The sequence below is a fragment of the Gopherus flavomarginatus genome, chromosome 1 (genome assembly GCF_025201925.1).
Source record: "Gopherus flavomarginatus isolate rGopFla2 chromosome 1, rGopFla2.mat.asm, whole genome shotgun sequence".
Classification (NCBI taxonomy): domain Eukaryota; kingdom Metazoa; phylum Chordata; order Testudines; family Testudinidae; genus Gopherus; species Gopherus flavomarginatus.
The window spans coordinates 242932117-242959513 of NC_066617.1; the positions used below are offsets into that span (position 1 = coordinate 242932117).

Genomic DNA, 27397 nt, shown 5'->3' on the forward strand with positions numbered 1-27397 from the left:
AAGTGGGCTGACTAGAGAAGAGCAGACAGACATACTGGCGGCCTCAGGGATTAGAAGCAATCACCTTCCTTTTGAGAACTCTCTCTTTGCAGCATTGGGACAACCTCCAGCCCAGCAAAAAGAACCAATTTTTTATGAGAGACAAGATCAGTAGAACAGGTCAGCCACCTACTCACCGCTCACCTCCAAGTACAAAGCCCGCCCCCGCCACTGCCCGCCTGCTTGGCTTATCATCCTCCTAACCCCCCAGCTCACCTATTCAGCCCCCTGCCCGCCTGTGTGCCATATGTTGTGCAGGCCTGCTCTAAACCTTAACCCAAACTTTCTTTTTTAAATCTTTAAACTCTCTCACTCTATTCTTTCAACCTTTTTCTCTAAATGTATCAAAACACAAACACACAACACTCCCCCTATTCAAACATAACAATTTTTCCAAATGGCCAATGAGGCCAAACTTTGGCGCTAACAGAAATGAGGATAAAGGGCGGGACATAAGCCCTAAATGAGGCATGAAAACCTGTCAAAAATACATGGTGATGAATACTATCAAGGGCTATACTACTTGGGAGGAAATGTGTCTCTCTCATCCCTCCCTTGCACCAATGCATCCTTTTATCCAAAATATGCGTGGCACTGAAGTTAAATACATGTTAACAAAATCAGAAAAACAGTTTTTTGAAGGGGTGGTTTAAAATCCCTTCCCCTCTCCATTGCTCAATTTTAACAAGGAGTCCAGTGGCACCTTAAAGACTAACAGATTTATTTGGGCATAAGCTTTCCTGGGTAAAAAACCCACTTCTTCAGATGCTTGGAGTGAAAGTTACAGATTCAGGAATAAATATACTGATACATGAAGAGAAGGGAGTGGAGAACCCTCACTAGTGGAGAACCAGTGTTGACAGGGCCAATTCAGTCAGGGTTGATGTGGTCTACTCACAATAACTGATGAGATGTCAATTCCAAGAGAGGGAAAACTACTTTTGTAGTGAGCCAACCACTCCCAGTCCCTGTTCAAGCCTAAATTAACAGTGTTACATTTGAAAATGGATTGTAGCTCTGCAGTTTCTCTCTGAAGTCTATTTCTGAAGTTGAAGCATGGCTACTTTTAAATCTGCAATAGAATGTCCAGGGAGATTGAAGTCTTCCCCTACTGGCTTTTGTATGTTACCATTCCTGATGTCCAATTTATGTCCATTTTATTCTTTTATGTAGGGACTGTCCGGTTTGGCCAATGTGTCTGGCAGAGGGGCATTGCTGGCACATGATGGCATATATCACATTAGTAGATGTGCAGGTGAATGAGCCCCTGATGGTGTGGCTGATGTGGTTGGATCCTCTGATGGTGTTGCTAGAGTAGATATGGGGACAGAGTAGGCAACGGGGTTTGTTACAGGGATTGATTCCTAGGTCAGTGTTTCTGTTGTGTGGTGTGTAGTTGCTGGTAAGTATTTGCTTCAGGTTGTTCGGCTGTCTGTAAGCAAGAACTGGTCTGCCTCCCAAGAACTCTTAAGAATGATGGATCATTTTCCAGGATAGGTTGTAAATTGTTTGATGTGCTGAAGACGTTTTAGCTGAGGGCTGTACATGTTGGCTAGTTGTGTTCTGTTCTCAATTTTCTGTCTTTTGACTATTGTCTTGTGATGTTATCATGTCACAGGTTCTCCTGTTGTCGTAGGCCAGGGATCAGCAACCTTTGGCACACAGCCCACCAGCGTAAGCACTCTGGCGGGCCGGGCTGGTTGGTTTACCTGCCGCATCCACAGGTTGGACCAATCACAGCTCCCACTGGCTGTGGTTCACCAGTCCAGGCCAATGGAGGTAGGGGGAAGCGACGCAGGCTGAGGGATGTGCCGGTCACACCTTTCCGCTATCGCCATTGGCCTGGAGCAGTGAACCGCAGCCAGTGGGAGCCACGATTGACTGAACCTGCGGACATGGATTAACTAACTGGCCTGGCCCACCAGGGTGCTTACCCTGGTGAGCCATGTGCCAAAGATTGCCAATCCCTGTCATAGGCTTTATCTGTACTGGTATTTGTCCTCCTGTTGTAATTGATTGCCAATATCTTGTTAGGGGACTGTAAATGCTAATCTAGACGCAAACATTTGCAAAGTATCAGGACACGGTGGCTCAGACTCAGGCAAACCACAAAACTTTGTGCCCCAGAACAAACATTTTGTGGAGAGCCTGTTATCAAACAGTTAGCATTTAGATCAATTAGCTCAAATTATAACAGGAGCACCAATTCTAGTCTAGACAAAGCCAAAGCATGAGTCCCTCAGGACCTGGATTTTTAATATAAATGGAGGAAACGTAAATGTGTCTTCCCCCACCAAAAAACACATAGGTCCCCAAACCTTCATGCCTTCTTTACACATCAACAGAAAATCAAACACAGGCACAGTCTCAGTTATTGCCCCTTTACAGATCACCTTTTAAAAAATGAAATTATCCATTACATTCCTAATTTCCAAAAATCAGGGTAATTGCTGACTTTGTGGAGCTGAAAGACTGGATCTGGATGTGAAAATTTGTCCCTTTCTACAGTAGCAAGTACAGAACAGAGTGCTGGGAGCACCACAGAATACGTTAGAGTAAGAGAAAGCTGATAGGAAAGAGGTCCTCAAAAAAAATTTTGTCTTGGAAATAGCTACAGGGTTTGTTTAGTAGTAAAGATTTTTTTAGGTCGTTTAAGTGAGATACAGTCCCACTAAAATCATGTAACATCCAAATTTTACACATACTTGGGGCTCAAACTATGGCTCTGATCCTGATATTTCTCTCTTGGGATCAATCATGGATAATTTCCATCACCCACTTCCCTTTTGGGGAAGCAATAGTTAAAAAGCTGTTCAGGGACTGAGGTAAGATTTATGGTGCAAATTTAGGTCATTTGATCAAGAGATTCCCGATATACATCCTCCCCCTGTATTATGAGCTTCTTTTTAATTTTAAGCAGCAGAGAGTCCTGTGGCCCCTTATAGACCAGGGGTAGGCAACCTATGGCACGGGTGCTGAAGGCAGAACGCAAGCTGATTTTCAGTGGCACTCACACTGCCCGGGTCCTGGCCACCAGCCCGGGGGGCTCTGCATTTTAATTTAATTTTAAATGAAGCTTCTTAAACATTTTAAAAGCCTTAGTTGCTTTACATACAATAGTTTAGTTATATATTATTGACTTATAGAGAAAGACCTTCTAAAAGCATTAATGTATTACTGGCACGTGAAACCTTAAATTAGTGAATAAATGAAGATTCGGCACACCACTTCTGAAAGGTTGCCGACCCCTGTTATAGACTAACAGACATATTGGAGCGTGAGCTTTCGTGGGTGAATACCCACTTCGTCATGCGTCCAGCAAAGGGAGTATTCACCCACGAAAGCTCATGCTCCAATATGTCTGTTAGTCTATAAGGTACCTCAGGACTCTTTGCTGCTTTTACAGATCCAGACTAACACAGCTACCTCTTTGATACTTTTTAATTTTAAAAGTATTCTAAAATCCACAAGCATAATGAGATCGACTATGATATTGGTATGCAACAGGGGCAATAGTGCAAGTTTGGAATAATTTGGTTCAGGCGTTACTCAGATACTGTTCCCCCCCCCCACAATAAGAAGAATATTTTAATATTTCAGTTGCTCTAAAACTGACATGCATAGTGAGATTACCTTGAACAATGATGTCCCACAACTGAAACTGAGGTGGAGAGGAACTCCCATTGAGATGAATGGATCACTTCACACCATCCAGAGCTATTGGGTTAGATTATTCATCTCTTTGGAGCATCCTAATTCATCTGAGCACACCCTACTGAAGTGAATGGGCCATTCCATATATCAGCAGTACTCCTGTACTGCAGAACACTGTGCAGAGCCTATACCTTTGTATATACTTCAGGGAGCTAGTGTCAAGTCTGGGGCTCCCTGCTATTCCTCTTGTTGCCTCCAGCTGGTAGATGTGCTCCTCACAGCTCTATCAGTTACCATCCTCCTTTCTTCCCATGGCCCTTCCAGCTCTATCAAGGGCATGGTAGGGTCAGGAGGAGGGCAGCTGATAGCTGAAGTGGCAGATCATTCCCCTCCCACGAGTGCCCTCCAGTCATGCCTTCTCACTAACATCTCTTCCTCATTGTAAGCGGGGAAACGGTCCCGCTATTGTGGGGAACTTTCCTGGCTTCTGCACTACCCCAGTGAAGTGGGCTAGCGAAAGGATCTGAGTCCTCGCTCCCAGTTCCTTTAACCAAAGGCCTCCCTGCCCTTGAGGACTCCCTTTCCACTCTCCTGTCTGGTAGAGTCCTGGTAACCCCAACAAGGCTGGGCCCATGATTCCTGGGGGGCTTGACCCCCAATTCTGCTGTGATCACTCAGGACAGGAGCTAGGATGTCCTCATTCCGGGGTACCCTCTCTGCACTGGGCACTTCCATGACCCACTGATCATTACATACAATTTAAAGCAAATACAAGTTATTTAATTAACAAGGAAATCACATCACCCTGCTCTGTGGCACGGGACATTACAAACAGTGTCTCTGGAATGTCAGGGCAGTTCACAGTCTGTTCTTTGTAGGTCCCAGGTCTCCTTCTCAGGCCCTGGCTGTGCTGCAGGGATGCTGTGGGTCAGACATTTACTGTGGCGGTGGCCACACGTGCTCAGGCCCTGGGTGGCAGAACCCTTCTGCCCAGCGTCGCCCCTGCCCTGTCAGGGTTACGATTCCCCTCCAAGTCTGGCCTGCAGGGCCTCTTGGCTGAGGTATCTCCCTGTGCTGGACCCACTGCCCAGGGTCCCCCTCGCTCTCCCCAGCTGCTCACCATACCCGGCTCTGGACTGCTCCAGCTCCACAGTGCCTCAGCACTGCTGCTGCTCTGCCTTTAGCTCCCTGGGCTGCTGCTCTGGCCCCTCTGGCTCTGGTTGCTACAGCTCTGCTTCCAGCATCTTAGCTTGGGCTTCTGTTCTAAGAGTCCCTGTATTGTTATAAGTAGACTAGTTTCTGCTTCTTTAGGGTATTTGTACTGTTTTTGAGGTGGGGGGATCAGGTCTGGAAATAAGGACGTCCTCTCCAATTTTTCCGCACCCAATTTGCTAGCATCCCCAAACTTCCTTATGTTCTTGGGTTGTTTCTCATCTCTCTGCAGGCCGTTTCGTCCATTTTATCCTTTCAACCGCTTTAAGGGCAGCTAGTCTGTATTCTGCTTCAATAATAACTGGCTCCCATAAGGTGTTTCATTGGTCTGGGGAAATTTCCCACAATGCTTTATTTTACTAGATCAACTACTAACTGGAAATCTTTCAATCTATCCATTCCTACAATAACATTACCATCTAAATTGATTTAACCACATTGTCCCATTCCCTGTTTCACTCCCACCCAAAATTGAATTAAAGGGCTAATTATCTCTCCCAGATATCACTTAACTCTCCCTTCTTTGCTGTCATTTCTGATATTATGCTTATATTGCACACTCAGCCACGTAATATACCTGAGTCCTAAGTTCCCTTATGTAATTCACAGACTATGGGAGAGACCAGGCTTCTACCCTAGGTCCTACCCTCCTGCCTATTCCTGGTTGTATCAGTCATACCATTTGACTACTCTTGCTTGCGTCAATCATCGTCTTTCTCTCAACCACTCCTGGCTGGCTCACTGATTTGTTACCCCAAGGGTTTTCTCTCTGCTAGGGTGGTCTCAGAAATACCTAGAGGAAACAGCACATCTGTCTAATAAATGACTGACACAAACAGTATATCTCTAAAACAAGTAAACCTTCATTAACACAACAATACCTGTCAATAGGCTAAGACATGGTAGTCAATAGGCAAAACATGGTCCAGATCCAGATTGCCAGAGGTTTTTTGACTGTGGGGTGCACTAGGGTTAGGGGCTTGAGCCCCTGTGGGAGGTGCTGGGGCTCAGGGCTTCTCCCCTGTGGGGCATGCAGGGCCTCAGGGCTTCTGCCCTACAGGAGCCCCCGAGATTCCTGCAGGTTTGAAAATATTACCAGAGCTCAACTCCAGTGGGCTCTGGTTGAATTTAAGTCCTGTGTGGGGTTGTCAATGGGAGCCCTGCTGCCCGGGGCTGACAGCCTAGTAGCTCCTGGAGCCACAGTTAAAGTCACCCCCTCATCCCCCCCAAAATGATGCCCCTGGGTCACAAACTTTGCAGTTAAAATGTTCACAATTCCACCTAAGCTACTGAGGGGTGCACATTTCTTATCCATCTTGGAGAAACCTCTTCTGATTGGCAGCAAGGGAAAAAGTAGCCAGTCAGGGCTGCTGCAGGAAGCAAGTGGTGCTCTCTGCCCCTGCCCCTCAGCAGGCACCAATCTTGTTGGAGACGGGAAGGAGAAGGAAGAATTCAGTGGCTGGTAGCAGCTCTGCTCTTACCTTCCATCTACTCTGATAAGAGGAAGGCTCTTGTTCCTCGCCCTCACCTGTGCATGGGGTGTGAAGAGCCTCAGGAACTGCTGGTGGAGCAAAGGTAGTCCTACCTCCGGCATTTTTGACATTTAAACATGGAGCCATTAAACATGGCAGCAAAAAAAAAGGAAAGTTGAAATGAATGGTTTTCGATGTCAAGAAGAGTGGAATGACACTTACTGTTTTATTTTGCCACAACATCCAAAGGATCGACCAGTGTGTTTACTTTGTACAGAGACTGTGTCTGTTGTTAAAAGTGGGAACATCAAATGGCACTACAAATGAAGCGTGTGTATATTGAACACAAATATCCACTGGGCTCCCGTTTAAGATCAGACAAGATCACTTCATTAAAGGATGCATCTTTTCAGAGCACCAATATTATTTCAAAAGCTACTTGTGCTCAGGAAAAGGCAACTGAAACTTCACTGAGGTGTGTGTGGGTAATAGCAAGACACAGGAAGGCTTTTACAGATGCAGACATTATTAAGCAGTGTATGGTTACTACAGCTGAAACCCTTTTTGTGGGGAAGAAACACACTGATGCCCTCCAACAACTGCCACTGTCAGACGCAACAGCTATTAGAAACAATGAGATGATGGCACAAGACATTTTCAAGCAGTTGTGTGGGACACTGGAAAATTTTCCATGGCAGTGGACGAATCCTGTGATATCAGGCACACAGCACAGCTAGCATTGTATGTCTGGTTTTTTTTGATGGAGAGACATTTGTGGCAGATTTGCTGTCCTTTATACCACATAACAATCGCACAACAAGTTAGGTTTTGTTCAAATTGTTTTGTCTAATGAAGGTTTTGATGTGACATAGATTATGTCCATTACAACAGATGGCTCTCCTGCCATGATCAGTGCTCAGTGAATGCTTGTGAAACATCTGCAAGATCTGAACCCTAGTTTGATTTCCTGTCACTGTATATTCACCTAACCACACTTTTTGTGCAAAGCTTAGCAGTGAATATGCTAATGTAATGTCAATGGTGATTAAACTTTTCAACTTCCTTCAGTCCAAGTCATCACTGCTACACATACTGTTCAAAAGCTTTCTTTCAGAAGTATCTGCTGATTGCAATGACCTGTTAGTTCATAATGAGATCCTCTGGCTGAGCAGAGTGCAAATACTAAGATGACTGTGGGAAATTTGCGTTCATGTGGAAGAATATCTACCTAACATTCCAGAGAAGGAGGCAGAAGAGCGACATGCATCTTTTTGAGGGATAGCACAAGCATGAGCTTCCTGTCCTTCCTTGTTTATTTGACAGGACACATTTCACCTTAAAGCTACAAGGGCAAAACTGCAATGTAGTGGATCTCCATAGCTGTGTCACTTCATTTCAAAACAAATTGAGTCTCTTCAAAAGTTATTTGGAAACTGGAGAAGTAATGTATTTCCTGAGGCTGCTAAGCTGCCGGAACACTGCAGACGTGAATGAGATGGCATCATCTCTACACAGGCTTCTTCAAACCAGCCAGAAGAGGTTCCAAGAATTATGAAAATGTTAAAGGCATCTTTCTGTTTGTAAAGAACCCATTTGTGGTACAAGGAAATGGCATTTGGTTGGATCAAGCCAAAACATCCTTTCCAGATGTTGAAAAAGCAGAACTACAAGTGAAGCTTATTGATTTACAAGCAGAGGATGTGCTTCAGTTGCAGCACACCTATATCTGAAACTTTCTGAACAATCCATGCATTGGAGTCCATGTATCCACACTTTAGCATTTTGACTATATTTGGCTCAACATACATGTGTGAGTCAGCATTCTCAATAATGAACAACTTTAAATCATGTATCGCTCCTTTCTGACTAATAATCATCTGTGCAATTGCCTCCGTCTTGCCTTGACTGAACTCACTTCAAGGCCCTTGTCCATCAGAGGACCTGTCACTTTTCCCACTGATGGTGAGTGATATAACTAACCATACATTTTTCATGCATATTTTATTTTACATTTGCAGTGGTGTCGAAAATTACATTTTCAGTAGTGATACTGCAGTTTTAACAGGTACTTCACAGTAATTATTCATGATTCTTTTGCTTAATGCAGGTATAGGTGAGGGTGTGGTTATTATTGGAAAGACTTGAATCATAAAAGCTAGAGCTCATGTACTAAGTGTTAGTTTCTTTCTTTCAAACTTTGATACTTACAATAAATGAACCACAAAAGGCTTGAAAGTTTCAAATATGTTTATCTATAAACATATATGCCTACAATAATTTTATTTGACAAAACACATTCGGAACTTAAACTGTTGTCTAAAAGTGTTTTTAATGCTAATATTTGCATCTATTTGATTTTATCTATGTACTTTCTCAAAGTCTCGGGTGTAATTTATTGCATTGTTCTTGGAAGTGGTTTGATTTTATTTTTCATTTAATGCACTACAAATATAAGCAATAGGCCCTGGGTACATTACACGGCATTGTACATGTTTGTTCAACAGGGGCACTTGCGGTGTGACCTTGACTATACCTTGATCAAGAAATGTGGACCTTTACAAAAAATAGACTATCCCTGGGCTAAGGGCACCCTGAACTGCAATAACATACAGTTAGAAGCAATGCTGATTAGACTGTCTTCCCTAGGTCATCAACAGCGAACTTTCTAACAATCTTTTAGACATCTTTTGAATCAAGTTTAATCTCCCTCTCAGGTCCTTCTCTCTGGTCTCTGCCTCTCACTGGTCTCTGGGTCTCTCTCTCCTTCTGCTTTCTGCTCTCATCTGCTCTCTGTTCTTTCTTCTCCATCTCTGTCACACATACGTTTACACTTCTCCCTTCTGCTTCTCTCCTGCTCCATGTGACCCACACTGTCTGATACTTAGGGTATGGCTACACTTGCAGCTGTACAGTGCTGCTGCGGGAGCGCTCCCGCAGCGGCGCTTTGAAGTGTGAGTGTGGTCGCGGCGCCAGTGCTGGGAGAGAGCTCTCCCAGCGCTGCAGGTACTCCACCTCCCCGTGGGGATTAGCTTACAGTGCTAGGAGCCGCGTTCCCAGCGCTAGGGCACTGTTTATACTGGCACTTTACAGCGCTGTAACTTGCTGCCCTCAGGTGTTTTTTCACACTCCTGAGCGAGAAAGTTGCAGCGCTGTAAAGCACCAGTGTAGCCAAGGCCTTACTTTCTCTCTAAAAAGAACAAGAGTACTTGTGGCACCTTAGAGACTAACAAATTTATTTGAGCATAAGCTTTTGTGGGCTAAAGCCCACTTCATCAGATACATGCAGTGGAAAATATAGTAGGAAAATATATATACATGGAAAAAATGTGTGTTGCCACACCAACACTAATGAGTCTAATTGATTAAGGTGGGCTATTATCAGCAGGAGGAAAAAAAAACTTTTGTAGTGATAATCAGGATGGTCCATTTCAAACAGTTGACGAGAAGGTGTGAGTAACAGTAGGGGGAAAATTAACATGGGGAAATAGTTTTTTTTAGTTTGACTCATCCACTCCCAGTCTTTATTCAAGCCTAATTTAATGGTGTCCAGTTTGCAAATCAATTCTAGTTCTGCAATTTCTCACTGGAGTCTTCTTTTTGAAGTTTTTTTTGTTGAATAATTGAGACTTTTAGGTCTGTAATTGAGTGACCAGAAAGGATAAAGTGTTCTCCGAATGGTTTTTGAATCTTATAATTCTTGGTGTCTGATTTGTGTCTGTTTATTCTTTTGTGTAGAGACTGTCCAGTTTGACCAGCATTGCAACATAGTATTGTCATAAACAGATAGCTAAGGGTTAATGTCTCTTTCACCTGTAAAAGGGTTAACAAACAGTGACCTGAAACACCTGACCAGAGGACCAATCAGGAAACAAGACTTTTTCAAATCTGGGTGGAGGGAAGTTTTGGGTGTGAGTCCTTTGTTCTTGGTCTGTTCTTTTTCTCGGCTCTGAGAGTGACCACAGGAATCTCCAAGCTTTCTAATCTTCTGTTTTCAAGTTGTAAGTACAAGGATAGTAAGACAATAGGTTTATATTTGTTTTTTTTTTTGTATGTACATGTGTGTAGTTGCTGGAATGTGTTAAATTGTATTCTTTTTGGATAAGGCTGTTTATTCATTTTTTCTTTTAAGCAATTGACCCTGTATATTGTCACCTTGATACAGAGACCATTTTATGTCTTTTTCTTTCTTTTTATATACAGCTTTCTTTTTAAGTCCTGTGGATTTTTCTTTTTAGTGGGGGCTCAAGGGGATTGAGTCTGCAGCTCACCAGGGAATTGGTGGGAGGAAGAAGACAGGGGGGAGAGAGAATCTCTTTGTGTTAGATTTACTAAGCCTGACTTTGCATAACCTCTGGGTGAGGGGAGAGAAATATTTGATTTCTCGGTGTGGTGTTTCAAGGACTTGAAGCAGGGAATCTCCTAGAGTACCCAGGGCGGGGAAATCTGGGAGGAGGTAAAGAGGGTGGAATCCCTTTGTTTAGATTCACGGAGCCTGAATCTGTATATCTCTCCAGGAACCCCAAGACTCAGATTCCTTGAGTCTCACAACAAAGGAGAATAAACCATTTCCCTTCCCCCTCCTCCCCTCCAGGTGTTCCCTCCAGAGAACACCTGGAGGGGAGGAGGGGGAAGGGAAACACCTGGAGGGGAGGAGGGGGAAGGGAAATGGTTTATTCCCCTTTGTTGTGAGACTCAAGGAATCTGAGTCTTGGGGTCCCCCAGGGAAGGTTTTGGGGAGCCAGTGAGCCAGACACTGGAATCTTCTGGCTGGTGGCAGCGATATCAGATCCAAGCTGGTAATTAAGTTTGGAGGTTTCATGCTAGCTTCTCATGTTCTGAACTCTAAAGTTCAGATCTGAGTAGGAAAATTATGACAAGTATCTAATGCACCCAACCTTCTGACCAACTGCCTCACCACTATTTGTTATTTTTCCTGAGAATTCTTGCTTCTCTACCTTTAGCTAATGGTGGGAAGATACCTTAGTGGTGTGTTTGCCTAACACAAAATGGCAGCAAGTTTTCAAAATGGAGTAACTCTAGTTCTCTGCCATCAGAATGGTCTAGGTTTACTTGGTCCTGCCTCAGTGCAGGAGGCTGGACTTGACCATTCAAGGACCCTTCTAGCCCTACATTTCGATGATTCTATGTACAGAAAGATACCATTTGGCAAGCTTTCACAACTGACAATCTAGTCCATGGTGTTGTTTTCTCACCATGTTATTACAAAAAAGATACAACAGAAACAGAAGGGGTTCAGAGAGAGACAATGGCTAGAAGAATGGAGAGATTTTGATATAAGAAAAAAAATGAAGAAAATAGTGCCATTACATTTAAAAAATGAGTCAGACAGGGCATATCATCGATATAAAAATAACAAATTCATGGGAGAATATACATGGAGTGTTCCTGTTTATCCTCTCTCATAACAGAACTGCAATGGAACAGCCAATGAAACTGAAACACAACAAATTGAAAACAGTTTAAAAGACAAAGTTTTTAGCATAATGCATAAGGAAGCCATGGAACTCATTGTCGTCATTATAAGTCATCATTATGGCTAAGAGCGTTGTATAATTAAAAAAAAAGATAAAACACTTTTATGGACAAGGAGAAATCTACTATTACATTAGATAGGATTTTTTAGAAATTAGAACCGATATGGACCCTAATGCTTCAGAGCACAGTCTAAGGCACTTCTGCTATGGACAAGTTATTCCATCATTGTCCACTAAAAGGTTCTCGTACCTTCCTGTCAACTTGTCAAGCATAAAATTCTGGCCACTGTCCTCAGCCCACTGGTTTACTGGCCAAACTAGCATGTTAACCTTGATTTCACATGTCAGTTTCCTGTGATACTTTTCATAAGTGTCTGTCTGACTCACCCCAGGGTGGCAGGCATAAAAGAGCAGAGCAAGTTTATTTGGGTACCTGAACTCCATATTTTCATACTTTTACAATGTTTGTTTTTTTAACTTAACTTTGAATTTCCTGAGTACCAGGGTTTTAGTTTTAAACTACCTTGTGAGGCATCTACAGTCGTGTTGTGATGCCCTTGAATGTAGTCTGTATGGCTTCTCTTTGAGCTCCCTCTCTATTCTTCCAATCATCTCTCAGTTCCACCCCAATCCCCAGGCATAACAATGAACTGGCTCTCATTTAACTCAAAATATTCACTACTTTGAATGGCATTTCAAAGTGAAAACCAAAGAGAGTGCTAAATAATTCCCAGAGAGGAAAAAAACACTGTTGAGCTACACAGAAGATTATAAATATGTATTAAATAATTGCAGTGGAGGACCTTAATAAAACAGAATCTCATTTGCTGCAGAATATTTATAGAGTCCCCTTTGGGGCTCTGCAATACTTCATATTCCTATTTAGCACACTTCCTGCTAGAATTGTCTCAGAGCATCCCTGCAGTTGTTGATTAGTTTGTGGAGTCCTTGAAGACTGTCAACTATCTCCTAGAGTCTCCTGCTGCATCTATGAACCATTTTGCTAGGCTCCCTCCACTTCTGGTTGGAATTGACTGATGATCCCTTTGTATCCCACGGTTGCTTTTCTGAGAGTCGTACGGGATTTTAATCTCTCTTCTATTGACTTTGTGTTTGTTCTGTCAGATCGTGGAAATCAAGGAGTCCTCTGCTGTGATTAATTTACATTTAAATCACAAAATTCCACATTAATGTTGCAGATCTGAATTTTATTTATTTTGGAGGTTTTAAGAATAGAACTGTCCCTCATGCCTCAGAACCATGAATTGCACTAGAAGCCATAGGAGAAAATGGCCTAATATAAAGATGGTAGTAATGTTCAGCTGGGAAGAGCAAAGTTAGCATTGCATTTAGCCTTGGCTTTCCTTGCGCTCCTAGATTTAGTGAGATTTATTTTCATTTAAAGAGTGTTTGAATATGGGGGGAGGGATAGCTCAGTGGTTTGAGCATTGGCCTGCTAAAAGCATTGCCCAGGGTTGTGAGTTCAATCCTTGAGGGGGCGATTTGGGGCAAAAATCTGGGGCTTGGTCCTGCTTTGAGCAGGGGGTTAGACTGGATGGCCTCCTGGGGTCCCTTCCAAGCTTGATATTCTGTGATTCTAATCTGTAAATTCACAATAACTTGAGTCCCCATCCTAATGACTTATCACTTGTGGTGCCATTTCTCTTACAACAGGTGGAAAAGCCATGGGAGGCTGGGAAGGAGGGATCCGTGTGCCAGGGATATTTAGATGGCCAGGAGTATTGCCTGCGGATACAGTTATTGATGAACCTACGAGTCTTATGGACATTTACCCCACAGTGGCTCACCTGGCTGCAGGAAAAATGCCTCAGGACAGGTATAGAGGCTGTTTCATAAACCATATTTGCTCCATTTCAGTTAAAATGAAAAGATTGATATTGCACATCCTGATATACAGTTTGTTTTTAAAAAACAGTCATAAGTTTTAAAAAAACAAATGTCTTTATCTTTCTTCCTGTTTAGCTCTACCCATCCTGTCACTTTTAGTCCCAGCAGTTAGGGTACTCACCCAAGAGTTGGGAGACCCAAGTTCAAATCTTTGTTCTGGAACAGACCAAAAATAGAATTTTTCAATTCCCTGAAAAGTCTGATTGGTTTGGTTTTTTTTTCCAGAACTGCCACTGAACTGAAAAATCAGTTGCTCAGGTCCCTATAGCTGTGGAATCATATGTAATTTTAAATGTTTGCGTTTCCTGATTCAAATGGTAACTGGTTTAAGAATTGTCATTTGCAATGAGAATACTGACTGCACAATGTACTCACCCCAGTTTGGTGACTTCCATTCTCTCCCTCTCATTAGGGTGATCGATGGCCGAAACCTGATGCCTTTACTGCAGGGAAAAGTTCAGCATTCGGAGCATGAGTTCATGTTTCACTATTGCGGGCTATATTTACATGCAGTACGGTGGCACCAAAAGGACAGTGAGTATAAATATTTCCCCCACAACAGGTGATAATTAAGATGTAAATAAAGTCAGAACAGGCTCTACCCTGACATCTGGTGGTGAGTTGTGGAAAAGGACTTCAGGGGGTGATCTCGTTTGCATGGGCACACCCACCATGCCTAGCATGATGGGACTGCTTGCCCAAATGGTCACTGTGGCTGCTGTGGGATCCCCAGTCTCTTTGTTGTTGGGGCAGGAGTAATAAAGTGTTGTTATCCTGGTTATGTGACTCAAGGATAGTAGAACTGTACTTGGCATTTTATGATGGAGGGACTCACCCTCTTCTAAGTAGCACTTGCTAGGCAAGGGACATGGGTTCCAACACCCAGTGAGTAGAGAGAGGTGGGGGATAGGTAGTTGTGCCTGGTGGCCTGTGCCAACACTATGTTGATGTCTTCTCTCTCCACTGTGTAATGATAAGGCTAATTTTGGCTCCATTAGGAGTCTTGTTATATGCTGCAGAGCTGAAATCACTGCTACCTACTTTGAGCTAGTGGTGCACTAGCACTGAGGCTCCCCTACTATCAGCTGAAATCATAGAAGAGCTGAGGTCACTGAGAGCTGTGTTAAGGAAGGGGCTGAAGGTATATTGGTGAGTGGCTTGCAATGAAGACTGCAGAAGAATCCCACAGAGAGGATGGCAATCAGCCATTGACATGAGCTGCGGAGCATGTAGGGTGCCCCCATACCTCCCACCCTTTCACCCAGGCTGCTGTCAAGTCAGCCTGGCAGAAGGGTTACAAATAGTTCTGCTTGGCCTTCAGATCTATGAAACTGTGAAACAACTGGTAAATAAATGTATAGCAGTGTGTGTGTACATTATATTAAAAAAAATTCCAAAACAATATGCTCTACTGCACATGCTTGAGTCTCAGGGGAGAGGACAAGAGGATAAACACATGACAGATATGGGCGGCGGGTACCAGAGCCTGGGGGAGGCTGTGCCTCCCCGAAGAGCCAGGCATGGCCCCTCCCACACTCTGCCTCCAAGCACCCCTCCTGCTTCCCGCCAGCTTGACATGCAGAAGTGCGGCTCCTCCAGTCCCCCTGTGTGGTGGCCCTGGCACTCCAGGGCTGGGGGAACTGCAGCCAAGGCTGCCCACCCTCCTGGCCCTCCTGAGCTAGGGGGGCTAGTCTGGGGCATGGGCCAGTGGCTGTGGTGGAAGGGGTGATTGGAAAGGGCAGAGCCTCAGGCAGAAGGGGCAGGGCTGGGGGCTAGCCTCCCCTATTATGCAGGTCACATACCGCCCATGAAGACAGATCCTAATCACACCGCATATTGCACTACTAGAAGGTGTTCAGTGATGAATGCAGTACAAAAACCTATATAGAAGAGAATAGGTAAAAATATTTGGGGTGACCTGTTATCCTGATACCACACCTCTGAAAGTTTTAGTGTGGCTGAGTTGGTAGCTCTCACACTTTCTCCTGATACAAAATAGTGTGATTTGTGGCTATTACTGAGGGTTGGATTTTTAAAGGTAAACTTAGGCACCTAAAGACTCAAATAGGACCTTACATGAGATTTTGAAAATCGCACTAGTGTCTATCTGCATCTTTAGATGACTAAGTACCTTTAAAAATCTGGCCTTTGGCCTACAGTGATAGAAGGTGCTGCCTCATTACAGCCAGTGCTTTTATTGCTCCAGCTGCAAAATCATCAGGAGAGCTACCAACAGAGTGATCATGATACACCTATTTTTTTAAGCTTAAGAAGTTGTTTGCTTATTTTCAAGAGTTCCGTTTTCTCTGTTTAACTGGGTTTTCCCTTTATAAGGTTCAACTGTAAAACATCTTTCTTCAATTAGGCTAATTGACAGCAGCTGTAATGCATTTCTTAATTATGACTTAACTCCAAAACCCTAAAACAAACAAACAAACTTCCTTTCTGATATATTCTTAAAGATGTCAAGTTCCTCTAAGAAAAGGAGATCTGGGAGCTAGGGACGGGGAGCTAGGAATTCCTGAGTTCTAATTCCTGCGCTGACACAGATTCCCCTATCTGCATACAGTATAGTGTCAGAATCCATGAATGAGTGGTTATAGGAAATCCATGTTTCTCACTCCTGATGTCTGAGTTAAAGGTGATGGAGGAGAAAGGGATGGTCTCCTCATTTAAGCACTATCTCTAAGACCTTGAGCAAGTCACTTAACATTTCTGCCTTGTTTTCCTCATCTCTGAAATGGAGGTAATAATTTTTAAATTCTTCGCAGGGGTATTGTGAGGCTTAATTAGTTACTGTTTGTAAAGCCAAAAAGTTGATCTATGCCTCTAAACTTTTCTCATAAATCCTTTGAATACATTTTGAGCAGAATATATCAACTATTGTATCATATTCTGTACATGTATAGCCCCATCACTGTAGTATCTGAGCACCTCAGAGTCTTTAGGGTATTTATCCTCACTATGCCTTTGTGAGGTAGGGAAGTGCTATTATTCCCATTGCACAGATAGAAAACTGAGTCATAGAGGGTGACTAGGAACAGCTTTTTTTAAAGGTATTAAGATGTTGCTTGTTCATTGTTGTGAAACCTATGGGCCGGATCCTGAAAGGTATTTAGGTGCTTATCTGCCTCTTTAGGTGCCCAAGCCCACTACTTAGCTGCCACTGACATTTTCAAAGCTGTTTCTTAGCTGCCACCTATCCCCAGAGGTGTCTAAATCCCCCAGGAACCTAAAATTTCCACCAGTCAGCATTTGCAAAAGCCCCCTAAAGCCTGACACCATGTTACAACTAATAAGCTGCTCTGATCCCTCACTCAAGCCAAAGCCCTGAAGGCCACAAAGGTAAGGAGAATTATCTATATCATCAGTGAAGTCCAATCCCTGTAGTTGTGCTCTGAGCACACTGAAATCTTGATGCCTGTCAGGCCCTGCTGCAGGAGGGCTAGATTCATGCCACTGGTGAAGTGAGGCAGCACAGCACCCACACAACAGGCAGCCATGGACAAAGAGAAAATAGGGCAAAGCATGAGAGAGGCATTGAGTGTGCAAGAAAGAGGGACAGTTTGGTTGCTAGGGTGTGGGCTAGCTACAGTGGCTATGCCGGTCTTGGTACCTAACTGCATGAAAGGGTTCATGCCAACATATCCTGAGCGTAGGGAGGCGCCTGTTAGCCTGGTGCACTAGGTCAGCTGCTTAGGTGTCTATGCCCTTCTGCTCTGCTTAGCCGCCACGGAGCTCCGGGCCCTTTAAATCCCCACTGCAGCTCCAGCTGGGATTTAAAGGGCTCTAGGCTCCCCATAGCAGTGGGGAACTCCAAGCCCTTTAAATCCCAGCCCCAGCCCGGCCGCCAGAGCTGCGGGTGGGATTTAAAGGACTCAGAGCTCCCCACCGCTGCAGGGAGCCCAGAGCCCTTTTGATCCCAGCCACAGAAACCGGTGCGGTCTGGCACGGTGTACTGGCTCTTGCCGGTATGCTGTATGGGACTATACTGGCTTACTTTCACCTCTGGTCACAGCTGAGAATCTCAAGGAGAGATGGATGTCTCCCTCCAGCCCATCAGTCAGGTGCATACAGGCTCAGATCAACTGCGTTCAGTGCCTAAGGACATTTCTGAATCTAGGCCCTAAGCCCTGAGTTATGCTCCCAGGCTTCCTGTACAAGGCATGGGGGAGAGTTAGGTGCTTAAAAATGGGATTCATAGAACTTATCAACTGAGAGGGGAGCTATCTAAGCTATCCAGGAGTGAAATGGGGCAGAACTTAAGGCCTAGGTTAACAAAGGGACTTGGGCACAAATCTCCCATTGGTGGGCTGGAGGGAGTCTCTTATCTCTCTTGGCAGTAAGAGCACTCCCTCAAATTGTAGGTGAACCAGGTTCAAATTCCCACTCTGCCTGGGTTAAAACAGGGCCTTAAACCCTGTCTCCCATCTCTCAAATGAATGCACATTGCTAGAGAAAATGACTGATTAATGAATCATTGTAGGATTAAATAGGGATGAGGGGAGAGAGAGAGTGAGTCTGAAATGTAGCCACCCCAAGTTTAAAGGATCAGTTATCTTCTATTAGCAAATGTGGCAAGGAAGCTTATTGGCTAAAGTTTTTGAAAGTTTCTCTGAATAGGAGAGTGTGTTTTAAAGAGAGGGCTGGATTGGTTTAGATTTCAGAATGAATCATTCTCCAAACATACAACATCAGTTGGAGTTGAAGCCTGGCTCTGTATCTTAGCTGCCTGGTGACTTAAATGAGCAACTTCCAAGAAAATTGATAGTCAAGCAGATATGTTATGAAATGATCCACTAGAGGGCAGTGGTACATTGATAAAATCTAATACATGCCAGGCGGGAGGAGAAAGTGGCGTCTTCATCGATATTGTTTTGCTTTGAATTGTGTTTTATAATGAATAGAGATGTTTCAAGCCTCAAAGTGCTGCAAAAAAAAATTTCCCCCTCCCTCGGACCCCCTCCCAATGAGTGTTTCATCAATCTTCAACTTGTACTCCATTTAAATCCCTATGTTTCATTTTCAGGCGGTTCTGACTGGCCATGCTTTAACTGTATTCCAAATTTGAAATTTAACTGATGAAGCTTTTAACAATAAGTACTAAAGGACTAATGAGCAGACTCACCACAGCCCCTGAATGAGATACAGAAACAGACACGTGTCTACATATAAAAAGAAAGTAGGTATTTGAATTCCTAAGTCCCTTAGATGAGGATACTTGGACAGATAAAATCCTGACAGCTGGGGGCCTCACCTCTTCATCTCCTAGGAGAGACATTCAATGGGATAAAAGCAATGGACATTTCTTCTACACACTAGTTTTTCTAACAACATGAATCCAACGCTCTTCCCATCCCTGCAATCTCTGAGAAAGAAATGTTGTAGTCAAATAGGTCCCTGCACACACATTTTCTGGGACTGTCCACAGATTAGAAATTTTCTGATCTTGCGCGCACTGTTTCCAAGACATAGACAGATTAAAATGCAACTAACTATATTCTGGCTAATATCCCCATACAGCACCTGTGAAACAATATAGAATGTCACAAATTTGAGAGTGATAGTTAGAAAATGGGTCAGTGTAGTATAGCTCACAAAAAAGAATCCTACACTTAAGGTATAATCCTACACAGAGTGTAAGAAATAGGACAAATCACAGCCCAAATCTGACCATTCTGGGCCAGATTCAAGAAAGGATGGGCCTTAGGGGAGAAGTCAGTATAGAAACCGATGGGGCCTTTGGCCCAAACCAAAATGCTGAAGTGCAAACATAAAGTGAATGTGCCTTTAATATGTGAGCACACCAAGGTTTTAATCATTTTAACTCTATTGAGAGGCAGATTGGTCTGGCAATAGATAGGGCGCTAAACTGGAAATTAGGAGACCTGTGTTTCTACTGCAGGCTCTGCCACTAACCTTCTGTGACCCTGAATCAGTTACTTCCTTTATCTCACTTACCTCAGCTTTCCCCCTCTCATCCTTTGTATTGTCTATCTCTAGACTGAAAGCTCTCCAGGGTAGGGGTTGTCTTTTACTCTGTAGTTGTACAATTAATCTCTGGGTTTGACTTGGGTCTATAGCTGCTGTAGTAATCTAAAAATAATAATGATCATGTATATTGATGCCCTACTAAGCTTTGTGTTTAGACTGGCTTACGTGTGTTGCTGTCTGCTACTTGGTTTCAAATTGATCTAATGCACCAAAATAACTTTGCTTCCTATAACGTACCAATAATGTAACAATGGATTGTTAATCTCTCTCTTGCTCTCATCTTTTACCTGTATAACCTTATGTCTATTCAGTTTACTTAACTGCATACAGAGTACCTTCCTAGTTATCCCAATGAAACACAAGATGGTTCTATAAAAATGAAACATTCCGCACATATATATCTGCTCCCACCTTAGTCACATAAGAGAGAATGCAAGATATAATTTTTGGGAGGAATCCCATAGCTACTCAAGCAATCTTTTTCCACGCAAATTTGAAAGAAAAAATAATTTGCTTATCTAGCTGCATAACTTATATGTGCGTGTCCATTACAGACATGCAGATCAGATATATTCAAAATGTGGGTAGTTTTGAAATTCAGGCAGTGAAATGAAACATAGTTAAACCAAAAATTGTAATATTCCATCTAATTTAATCTGAAACAAAAATCTATGCCTTGCTCACATCCATTCCTTTTTTACGATGCAGGAGAAATCTTTGGAGTCCAACTGATTTCTCTTTATTGTTTTGCTCATTTTAAAATACATCACGTTCATGTTCTACTTATTGTCCTTTCATGTATGTATATTGGGCTGTCTGGATGTGAAGCCATTGCATCTTTGTCTTCTAGTGAGGACTCATCAATTAGGCCCTTCATCTAGGCTGAGAGAGTCTTTTGTCTATATGTTAGAGTCCTTTCCTCTATCCTGACACAATAGGGCTTATTAGAGACACTTTCTTTCTGCTTGTTAAATTGATTATCACCAAATGAGTTTGAGTTATTTAGATCCAAGAAACAGTTTTTCCTTGGACATATTACATTGACGTGACCCCAAAATTAACTCACTTCCCTCAAATTCAGGCAGGGTTGCTTTAACTCTGATTATGTGTTCCTCTTTGTCTGTCTGTGATGGTTGGAACCCCTGCTGGCTTCTCCAATGCTGAGTTCTACTCAGCTTTCAATATTGTTTTTCGGGTTCTTTTTCTTTTCGACACTCCAGTTGTTTGCCACATTCTCAGTGCACTCTTCAACACTAACTAACAGGGAGACAGATTGTGCATTGCCCTGCATCTTGTGTAGTTATTTAGCATTTTACACCCATTTTGCACAGGTGTAAATAACTGCACAAGGTGCAGGGCAATGGAGAATCAGTCATAACTAGCCAGTCTAAGTGAGCTCAATAGACAGCCAGGTAGTTAGGCTAATATGGCCCAAAATATTTAATTTTTGTGAACACATATCAATGACATAAATTATAGTCTATATTATATATGAGATCTATATATTGAAAATGTATCTAGATATACTACAGTATTAATTCAGATATCTACATATAGCCAAGAAAAAACACATACTGAGTAACTATTAATCTTAAACTTCAGCTACAATTAATGGCTGTGTCCTTTATTTATCAATCCATCTTTTTTTACACAGTTTCTGCTAATGGCTGAGAGGGGAAAACACCTGTGTCTACCATATTTCCAAATACATTATTTTAATCCAAAATTACAGAGGAATTCAGCCAGAAGTGATCACACTAAACAAGTTCTGAGGTGCAGCCTGAAAGCTATACTTGAAATTTAGAACTAAATTAAGAAATATACCCATGGAAAGTGTTCAGCTGGAATATTTGCTAGATTTTTAGATGCAATACTGTTTCCACCACCTTTCTCCTAATAGTTTTTGATTAGCAAAAGACATCCTGGCTGCAGCAACATGTGACTCACTCAGATTGTGGGATAAAGCTCCAGCCTCCCAGTCAAGAAGAACAGCTCAGGGTGCCAACAGAAAGCAGGAGAGTTCAGCAGATTCCACTGAACCAAAAAGAAAATGTCATATATACAGAATGCAAATGTAGGCTTTTGTGCTGCATGCATTACAGAAATGGCTCAGAGTGTTGAACTACCCTTCTGTCATTTAGGCATCATGTTTAATCTCTGTTGTGTGCTGGACACAACCACCTCCTCCTCCTAGAATGATTTAAATCACAGGGGATCATGGCCTAAATGTGTTACCATCAGATGGCTGCTACCAAGTGGGCACATGAACATTTTTTATGTGGCCCTTGGGCTTCCATTTTAAAAAACATGGCCCAATTGTTTATAGAAAATAAAAGAATACTAATGATAAATTAATAATAATGTATGCAGTGTAGTTGTAGCCAAGTCACTGCCAGGATATGAGAGAGAGACAAGTTGGGTGAGGTAATTTTGGAGTACCTTTCCCAGACCTGAGGAAGAGCTCTGTGTAGCTTGAAAGCTTGTCTGTCTCTCTAACAGAAGTTGATCTAATAAACGATATTACCTCACCTACCTTGTCTCAATTAATGTCACTCAAAGTGCTTTGCTCAGATCAATTGTATCATCTCCCAGGGGATACAGGGAGAGGCAAATCTTCTGTTGAACTGCGTTCAGTTTCACTCTCAACACCTTGTCATATTTCATTATTAGCCAGCCTCCTACTGTCATGCTGCTGTTTTCCTCTTTGTTTGATATAGTTCTGTTCAAACTATCAATCAGTGGCTGGAGAGCCACTGGTCTGTGCAACAGCTCAGTACAACATGCTGCCATGGCGCTGCAATCTAGTGTTCATCACACTACATTGAAAACAAGTTTCTATTGCTATTGTAGTATTATTATTATTGGGCTACAGTTGATCCCCAGTAAACCACAAGACCAGGCTACGTGCTCAGACTGGAAATAAGTTGGGACCAGATTCTTTCTGGTCCTTCTGTGAGCACAAAGTGCAGGGAGAGACCAAAAAGATTTTCCCCTTGGGCAGATCACATAAGGGCCAGGTACAATTCCAGTCCCTGCACTCAGACTGCAAGCACTGCACTCTTCCAACTCCCCTGAGGGCGCACACAGCTCCACAGGGGCAGGTAGAAGAGATAGGACTCCCTCACCTAAGGCACCAACCACCAGAGCTAGCTATCACTGTAAGAGGTATTATGCTATACCCATAGGTGCTGAAACTGCAGCAACCCCTGGCTTGAAGTGGTTTCCTTTATATAAAGGGGTTACAGTTTGGTTCAATGGCTCTCAGCACCTCCACTATATTGTTCAAGCAGCCCTTGCTACACCCTACAAAGGGGAATAGCAGAAACTGTGCAGCACATGTGGGCCTGCAAACTCTGGGAAGCGTTTGAGTCCCTGAGGAAAAGCGTCACAGTCTTGCCCTAGAGCAGCTTCATTTCCCTCCTTACCATGAGCTGGGAGCCCCCATGCTGATGAGAATGTTCTTTGAAAGCTATGCACAAGTAGTCATTTTAAATAGGTGGCTCCATCCATACAAGACTCTCACTGAGTCCCAATGCCCTTGTGACTACATTGGGAATAACACTCTGGCTATCTGGGGCCCACTGGACAATTCTTAGGGAGAGTCATTTGAGCTGATAGTCTTCTGCAAAGAAAAGAGAGGGAATGCAGTCCAGCTCGTAGAGGAGCATTGGTCTTGCATATCAATTTATAGAGCAGTAGTTGGCACCTGCAATGCACTAGAAATATTGGGACAAATTGGGAAAAATCGGGACAAAGATTGGTCGGGACGTGGGATAACCACCCAAATATCGGGATGATTGCCCTATTTACCACTGGTCCCAGATTCCTGAAGGGAATGACTGCAGGTGCTGAACCCAGTGGGAGCTATTGAGTGAGAACAGTTGGTACACAGGGTATGGTGGTCCAAGGCCCAGTCTAAGAATTGAAGAATTTTATCTTTGATTATTAGGAGATAAATAGGCCCAAAGGTCTGTAACAGGATGTTAGGTGGGGTGGGATCTGAGTTACTACAGAGAATTATTTCCTAGGTGCTGGCTGGTGAATCTTGCCCACATGCTCAGAGTTTAACTGATCGCCATATCTGGGGTCAGAAAGGAATTTTCCTCCAGGGCAAATTGGCAGAGGCCCTGGAGGTTTTTCGCCTTCCTCTGCAGCGTGGGACACAGATCACTTGCTGGAGGATTTTCTGCACCTTGGGGTCTTTAAACCATGATTTGAGGACTTCAGTAACTCAGACATAGGTTAAGGGTTTGTTACAGGAGTAGGTGGGTGAGATTCTGTGGCCTGCGTTGTGCCGGAGGTCAGAATAGATGACCATAATGGTCCCTTCTCACCTTAAAGTCTATGAGTCTGAGATGCAGTCCACACACACAGGAAGATCTAGTCTTTGCCTCATAGAATTGTTTGTCCTCTCTAGCAGGGTAAATGAAGGTTCTTCTTCAAGTGATTGTTCACATCCATTACACATTAGGTATGCGCTTGTGCCACGTGCACGGACGTTGGAAACTTTTTCCCTTAGCGGGTCCCATCAGACCGGCAGGGGGGCTCCCACCAGAGCAGCGCCCCACTCTGGTGCACATATACCCCTGCCGACCCGACCCTCCTTTTCGTAACTGCTGTTCTTCGAGATGTGATGTTCACATCCATTGCACTTCCCACCCTCCTTCCCCTCTGTCGGAGTCTCCGACAAGAAGGAACTGACGGAGAGTCGGATCGGCAGGGGTATATATGCACCAGAGTGGGGCACTGGTCTGGCGGGGGCTCCCCTGCTGACCCAATGGGAGCTGCTAAGGGAAAAAGTTTCCAATGTGTGTGCACGCAGCGCACGCACACCTAATGTGTAATAGACATGAACAACACATCTCGAAGAACAACAGTTAAAAAACGGTAGGTAACCGTTTTTACCAGTTGCTGTAAAAAGAAATGCTTTTAAACAGATCACTGCCTTAGAAGAACAAAAATAATCAGTTCATCTGCTTTTGGAAAGGGCTATTTTGGAATGCAGTTAGTTCCCAGTAGATAAATAGTTGCATGGTCATCTTGGCTTGCCACTTGTTTCCTATGACAGGGACAGAATAAAAGCTTTTTGCAGAGAAAATACTGCCCTTAGGAGAGCTCTGTCTAGTTCATGTCCATCTTTGTTACTAAAGTTGGTTTCTCTCCTGGCAGGTGGGGCACTGTGGAAGGCTCATTATACAACTCCAATATTCCAGCCAGAGGGTGCGGGAGGCTGTTATATAAGTGGATTCTGCAATTGCTTCGGGGAAGATGTAACCCATCATGACCCTCCTTTGCTCTTTGATCTCTCCAGTGACCCTGCTGAGATCAAACCTCTGTCTCTTGCCACCGAACCCCTGTTTGACACAGTAATAAGCAGAATAGAAAGAGCTGTTCAGGAGCATCACAGGACCCTGACTCCTGTCCCTCAGCAGCTCTCTCCGTACAACAACATGTGGAAGCCCTGGCTGCAACCGTGCTGTGGGACATTCCCATTTTGCTGGTGTGACAAGGAAGGTGACAGTGACCAAAAAATTATTTAACCAAGGAAAGAACAGAGAGGCAGTCAAACAGCTAGTAACCTGAAAAAAGAGAACAACACTTAAATGACTTTGGCTAAATTACACTGGACTATTTGAAACAGACATTCCTCTCACTTCTAACTCATCCTATCAATGCTCTGTTCAGTAGACCTGGAGTCTGCCTCATTAAGGCCTGAACATAAGCTCTGGCCTAAATTCAGTTTCAGTTACACCACTGCAAGTTGGCCCTCAACAGCAAACTCAGGCTTTGGCCCCAAATCAATGGACGGGAATTTCTTTTTCTACTGGCTTTAAATTCAAGCAAATTATTGATTATATACAACTAAATCACTGAGGTAGTTTCTGGCCAAGTGTTACTCAGATAAAGTGTCACACGCCATAGGCTTGTGTCAGAGGATGGATCTCAGGATTTAACCCTTTGTTTATATAGACTATCCTGTATTTAAAAACAAACGTGTTCAGTTTGGTAATATGTTGAAACATGTTCACCTCAGTGATTATACATCTACTAAATCACATCAGTACCTTGTCCTCAAATCGGGTTGTCTGCCAGGCCATGACTCCCACTACAAAAAGCAAAGGTCAAGACTTTTAAATAATGGATACCTAACATTAGACTCTTAAGCCCAGAGAGAGATGCTGTCTATGGGCTTGATATTCTGAAGTGCTGAGATTCTGCAGCTCTCACTGAATTAAATGCGAACTGCGAATGGCACAGCTCTTGAAAATGATGCACCACGTATGTTCTGTATTGAACTAGTTATCTCAGCTACTTCAAGTGTTGAATGTCATCCTTCAGAAAGGAGCTGCTTTGACAGGGCTGCTACCAATTTTCACAGGGAGTGGATATGGCTATACTGCAAGGAAAGCCTGGGATTAGTGAAACTCAAGTCAGCTGACTTGTGCTCTGTATCCCTGAGCTTGAGCATCTATAGTGTATGTTATCTCTACATTAAAACTTTTCTAACTGCTGATGGAACCTGGGACTTTGGCAGGGGTGAAAGTGGGCCGCTACAGCGGACCGATTAAAAAGTGGTCACCAATCCCAGCCTATACACAGCTAACATGGCAGTGCTTTAATGTTGTTGCGCGTGTGCACGCACACACACACAAAATATGTGGGAGTGAGGGAGGAGCAGCTGCCCTGGGGCTGGCAATATAAAAGGGCCTGGGGCTCCCAGTACCCCGGGGGGGGGGGCATGGGCCAGGCAGCACAGATGGGCTGGCTGGGGAGGCTGACCTGCTCCATCCCTGCCCCTCCCCCTAAGCCCATGCCCCTTCCTGGGGCCCAGAGTCAGGTTCCCATAACGGTAAGTGCTTGATGTTTTTTTCACCCCTGGGCTCTGGTAGCGGCACTGCAATATGCAGCCCCTCCGAGTCCAGGAGGGGCACCAGCACCTCTGGGATCTGGTTCGTTTGACTCGGGTCTGCACACAGTGTTGCTGCCGGAGCCATAAGTTCAAGCAGAGATTAGCAAAGTCTTAACAGAGGTGGATAATCACTGAGGTGAATATGTATTACCAAACTGAATTCACATTTGTTTTTAAACACAGGTCCATTGTCAAACAGTGTAAGGTTGGAAAGTTGACTGAAGTGGTAGCAGAGGTATCTAAGGTACTCAGGCATGTAGTTTACCCCAAAGGAAGGGGAATTAAAGATAGTCCAGCAGTAACTGCTGGCTTTGTGAGAATGGGGTTTCCTAACTGTGCTGGGGCCATTCATTATCGGGCCTTATTTGCCCTCCTCAAGGAGCATCTCCGTACATACACTCCATTGCTATGCAGCACAAGTGGACCAAAGAGGCAGATTTAGGAATATCAGGATGGGCGGCACAGGAAAAATTCACATGCCTGAGTTTTTTGCCAGTTGGGAATCTACATTCATGGACAATCTGGGACACTAGTCCTACCAATGCCATTGACATAGATGGTGTTACTGTCTGCACTGTTTTTCTGGGGGGGGAGCCCACATACCCCTATTGCCTGGGCTTATAAAACTGTATCCTGATTTCAGAGACCATAACAAAAGATGGTTTAGTTACAATCTGCACAAGTGTAGAATGGATGTTGAATGTCCTTGAGGT

At 43.7% G+C, this 27397-nt stretch overlaps 1 protein-coding gene across 2 annotated transcripts in view; it reads left to right on the plus strand.

Annotated features, from left to right (window-relative positions):
* Positions 1–26375, plus strand: part of LOC127039426 (arylsulfatase H-like) — a 58356-nt gene extending 31981 nt beyond the window's left edge. For both annotated transcript variants that reach the window (XM_050933175.1, XM_050933184.1), the window contains exons 9-11: positions 13547–13709; positions 14193–14314; positions 24944–26375. In XM_050933175.1, coding sequence (XP_050789132.1) covers positions 13547–13709; positions 14193–14314; positions 24944–25314 — 656 coding nt within the window. In that variant the 3' untranslated portion in view covers positions 25315–26375. The remainder of the gene's footprint in view (positions 1–13546; positions 13710–14192; positions 14315–24943) is intronic.
* The last annotated feature ends 1022 nt before the right edge of the window (positions 26376–27397 follow it).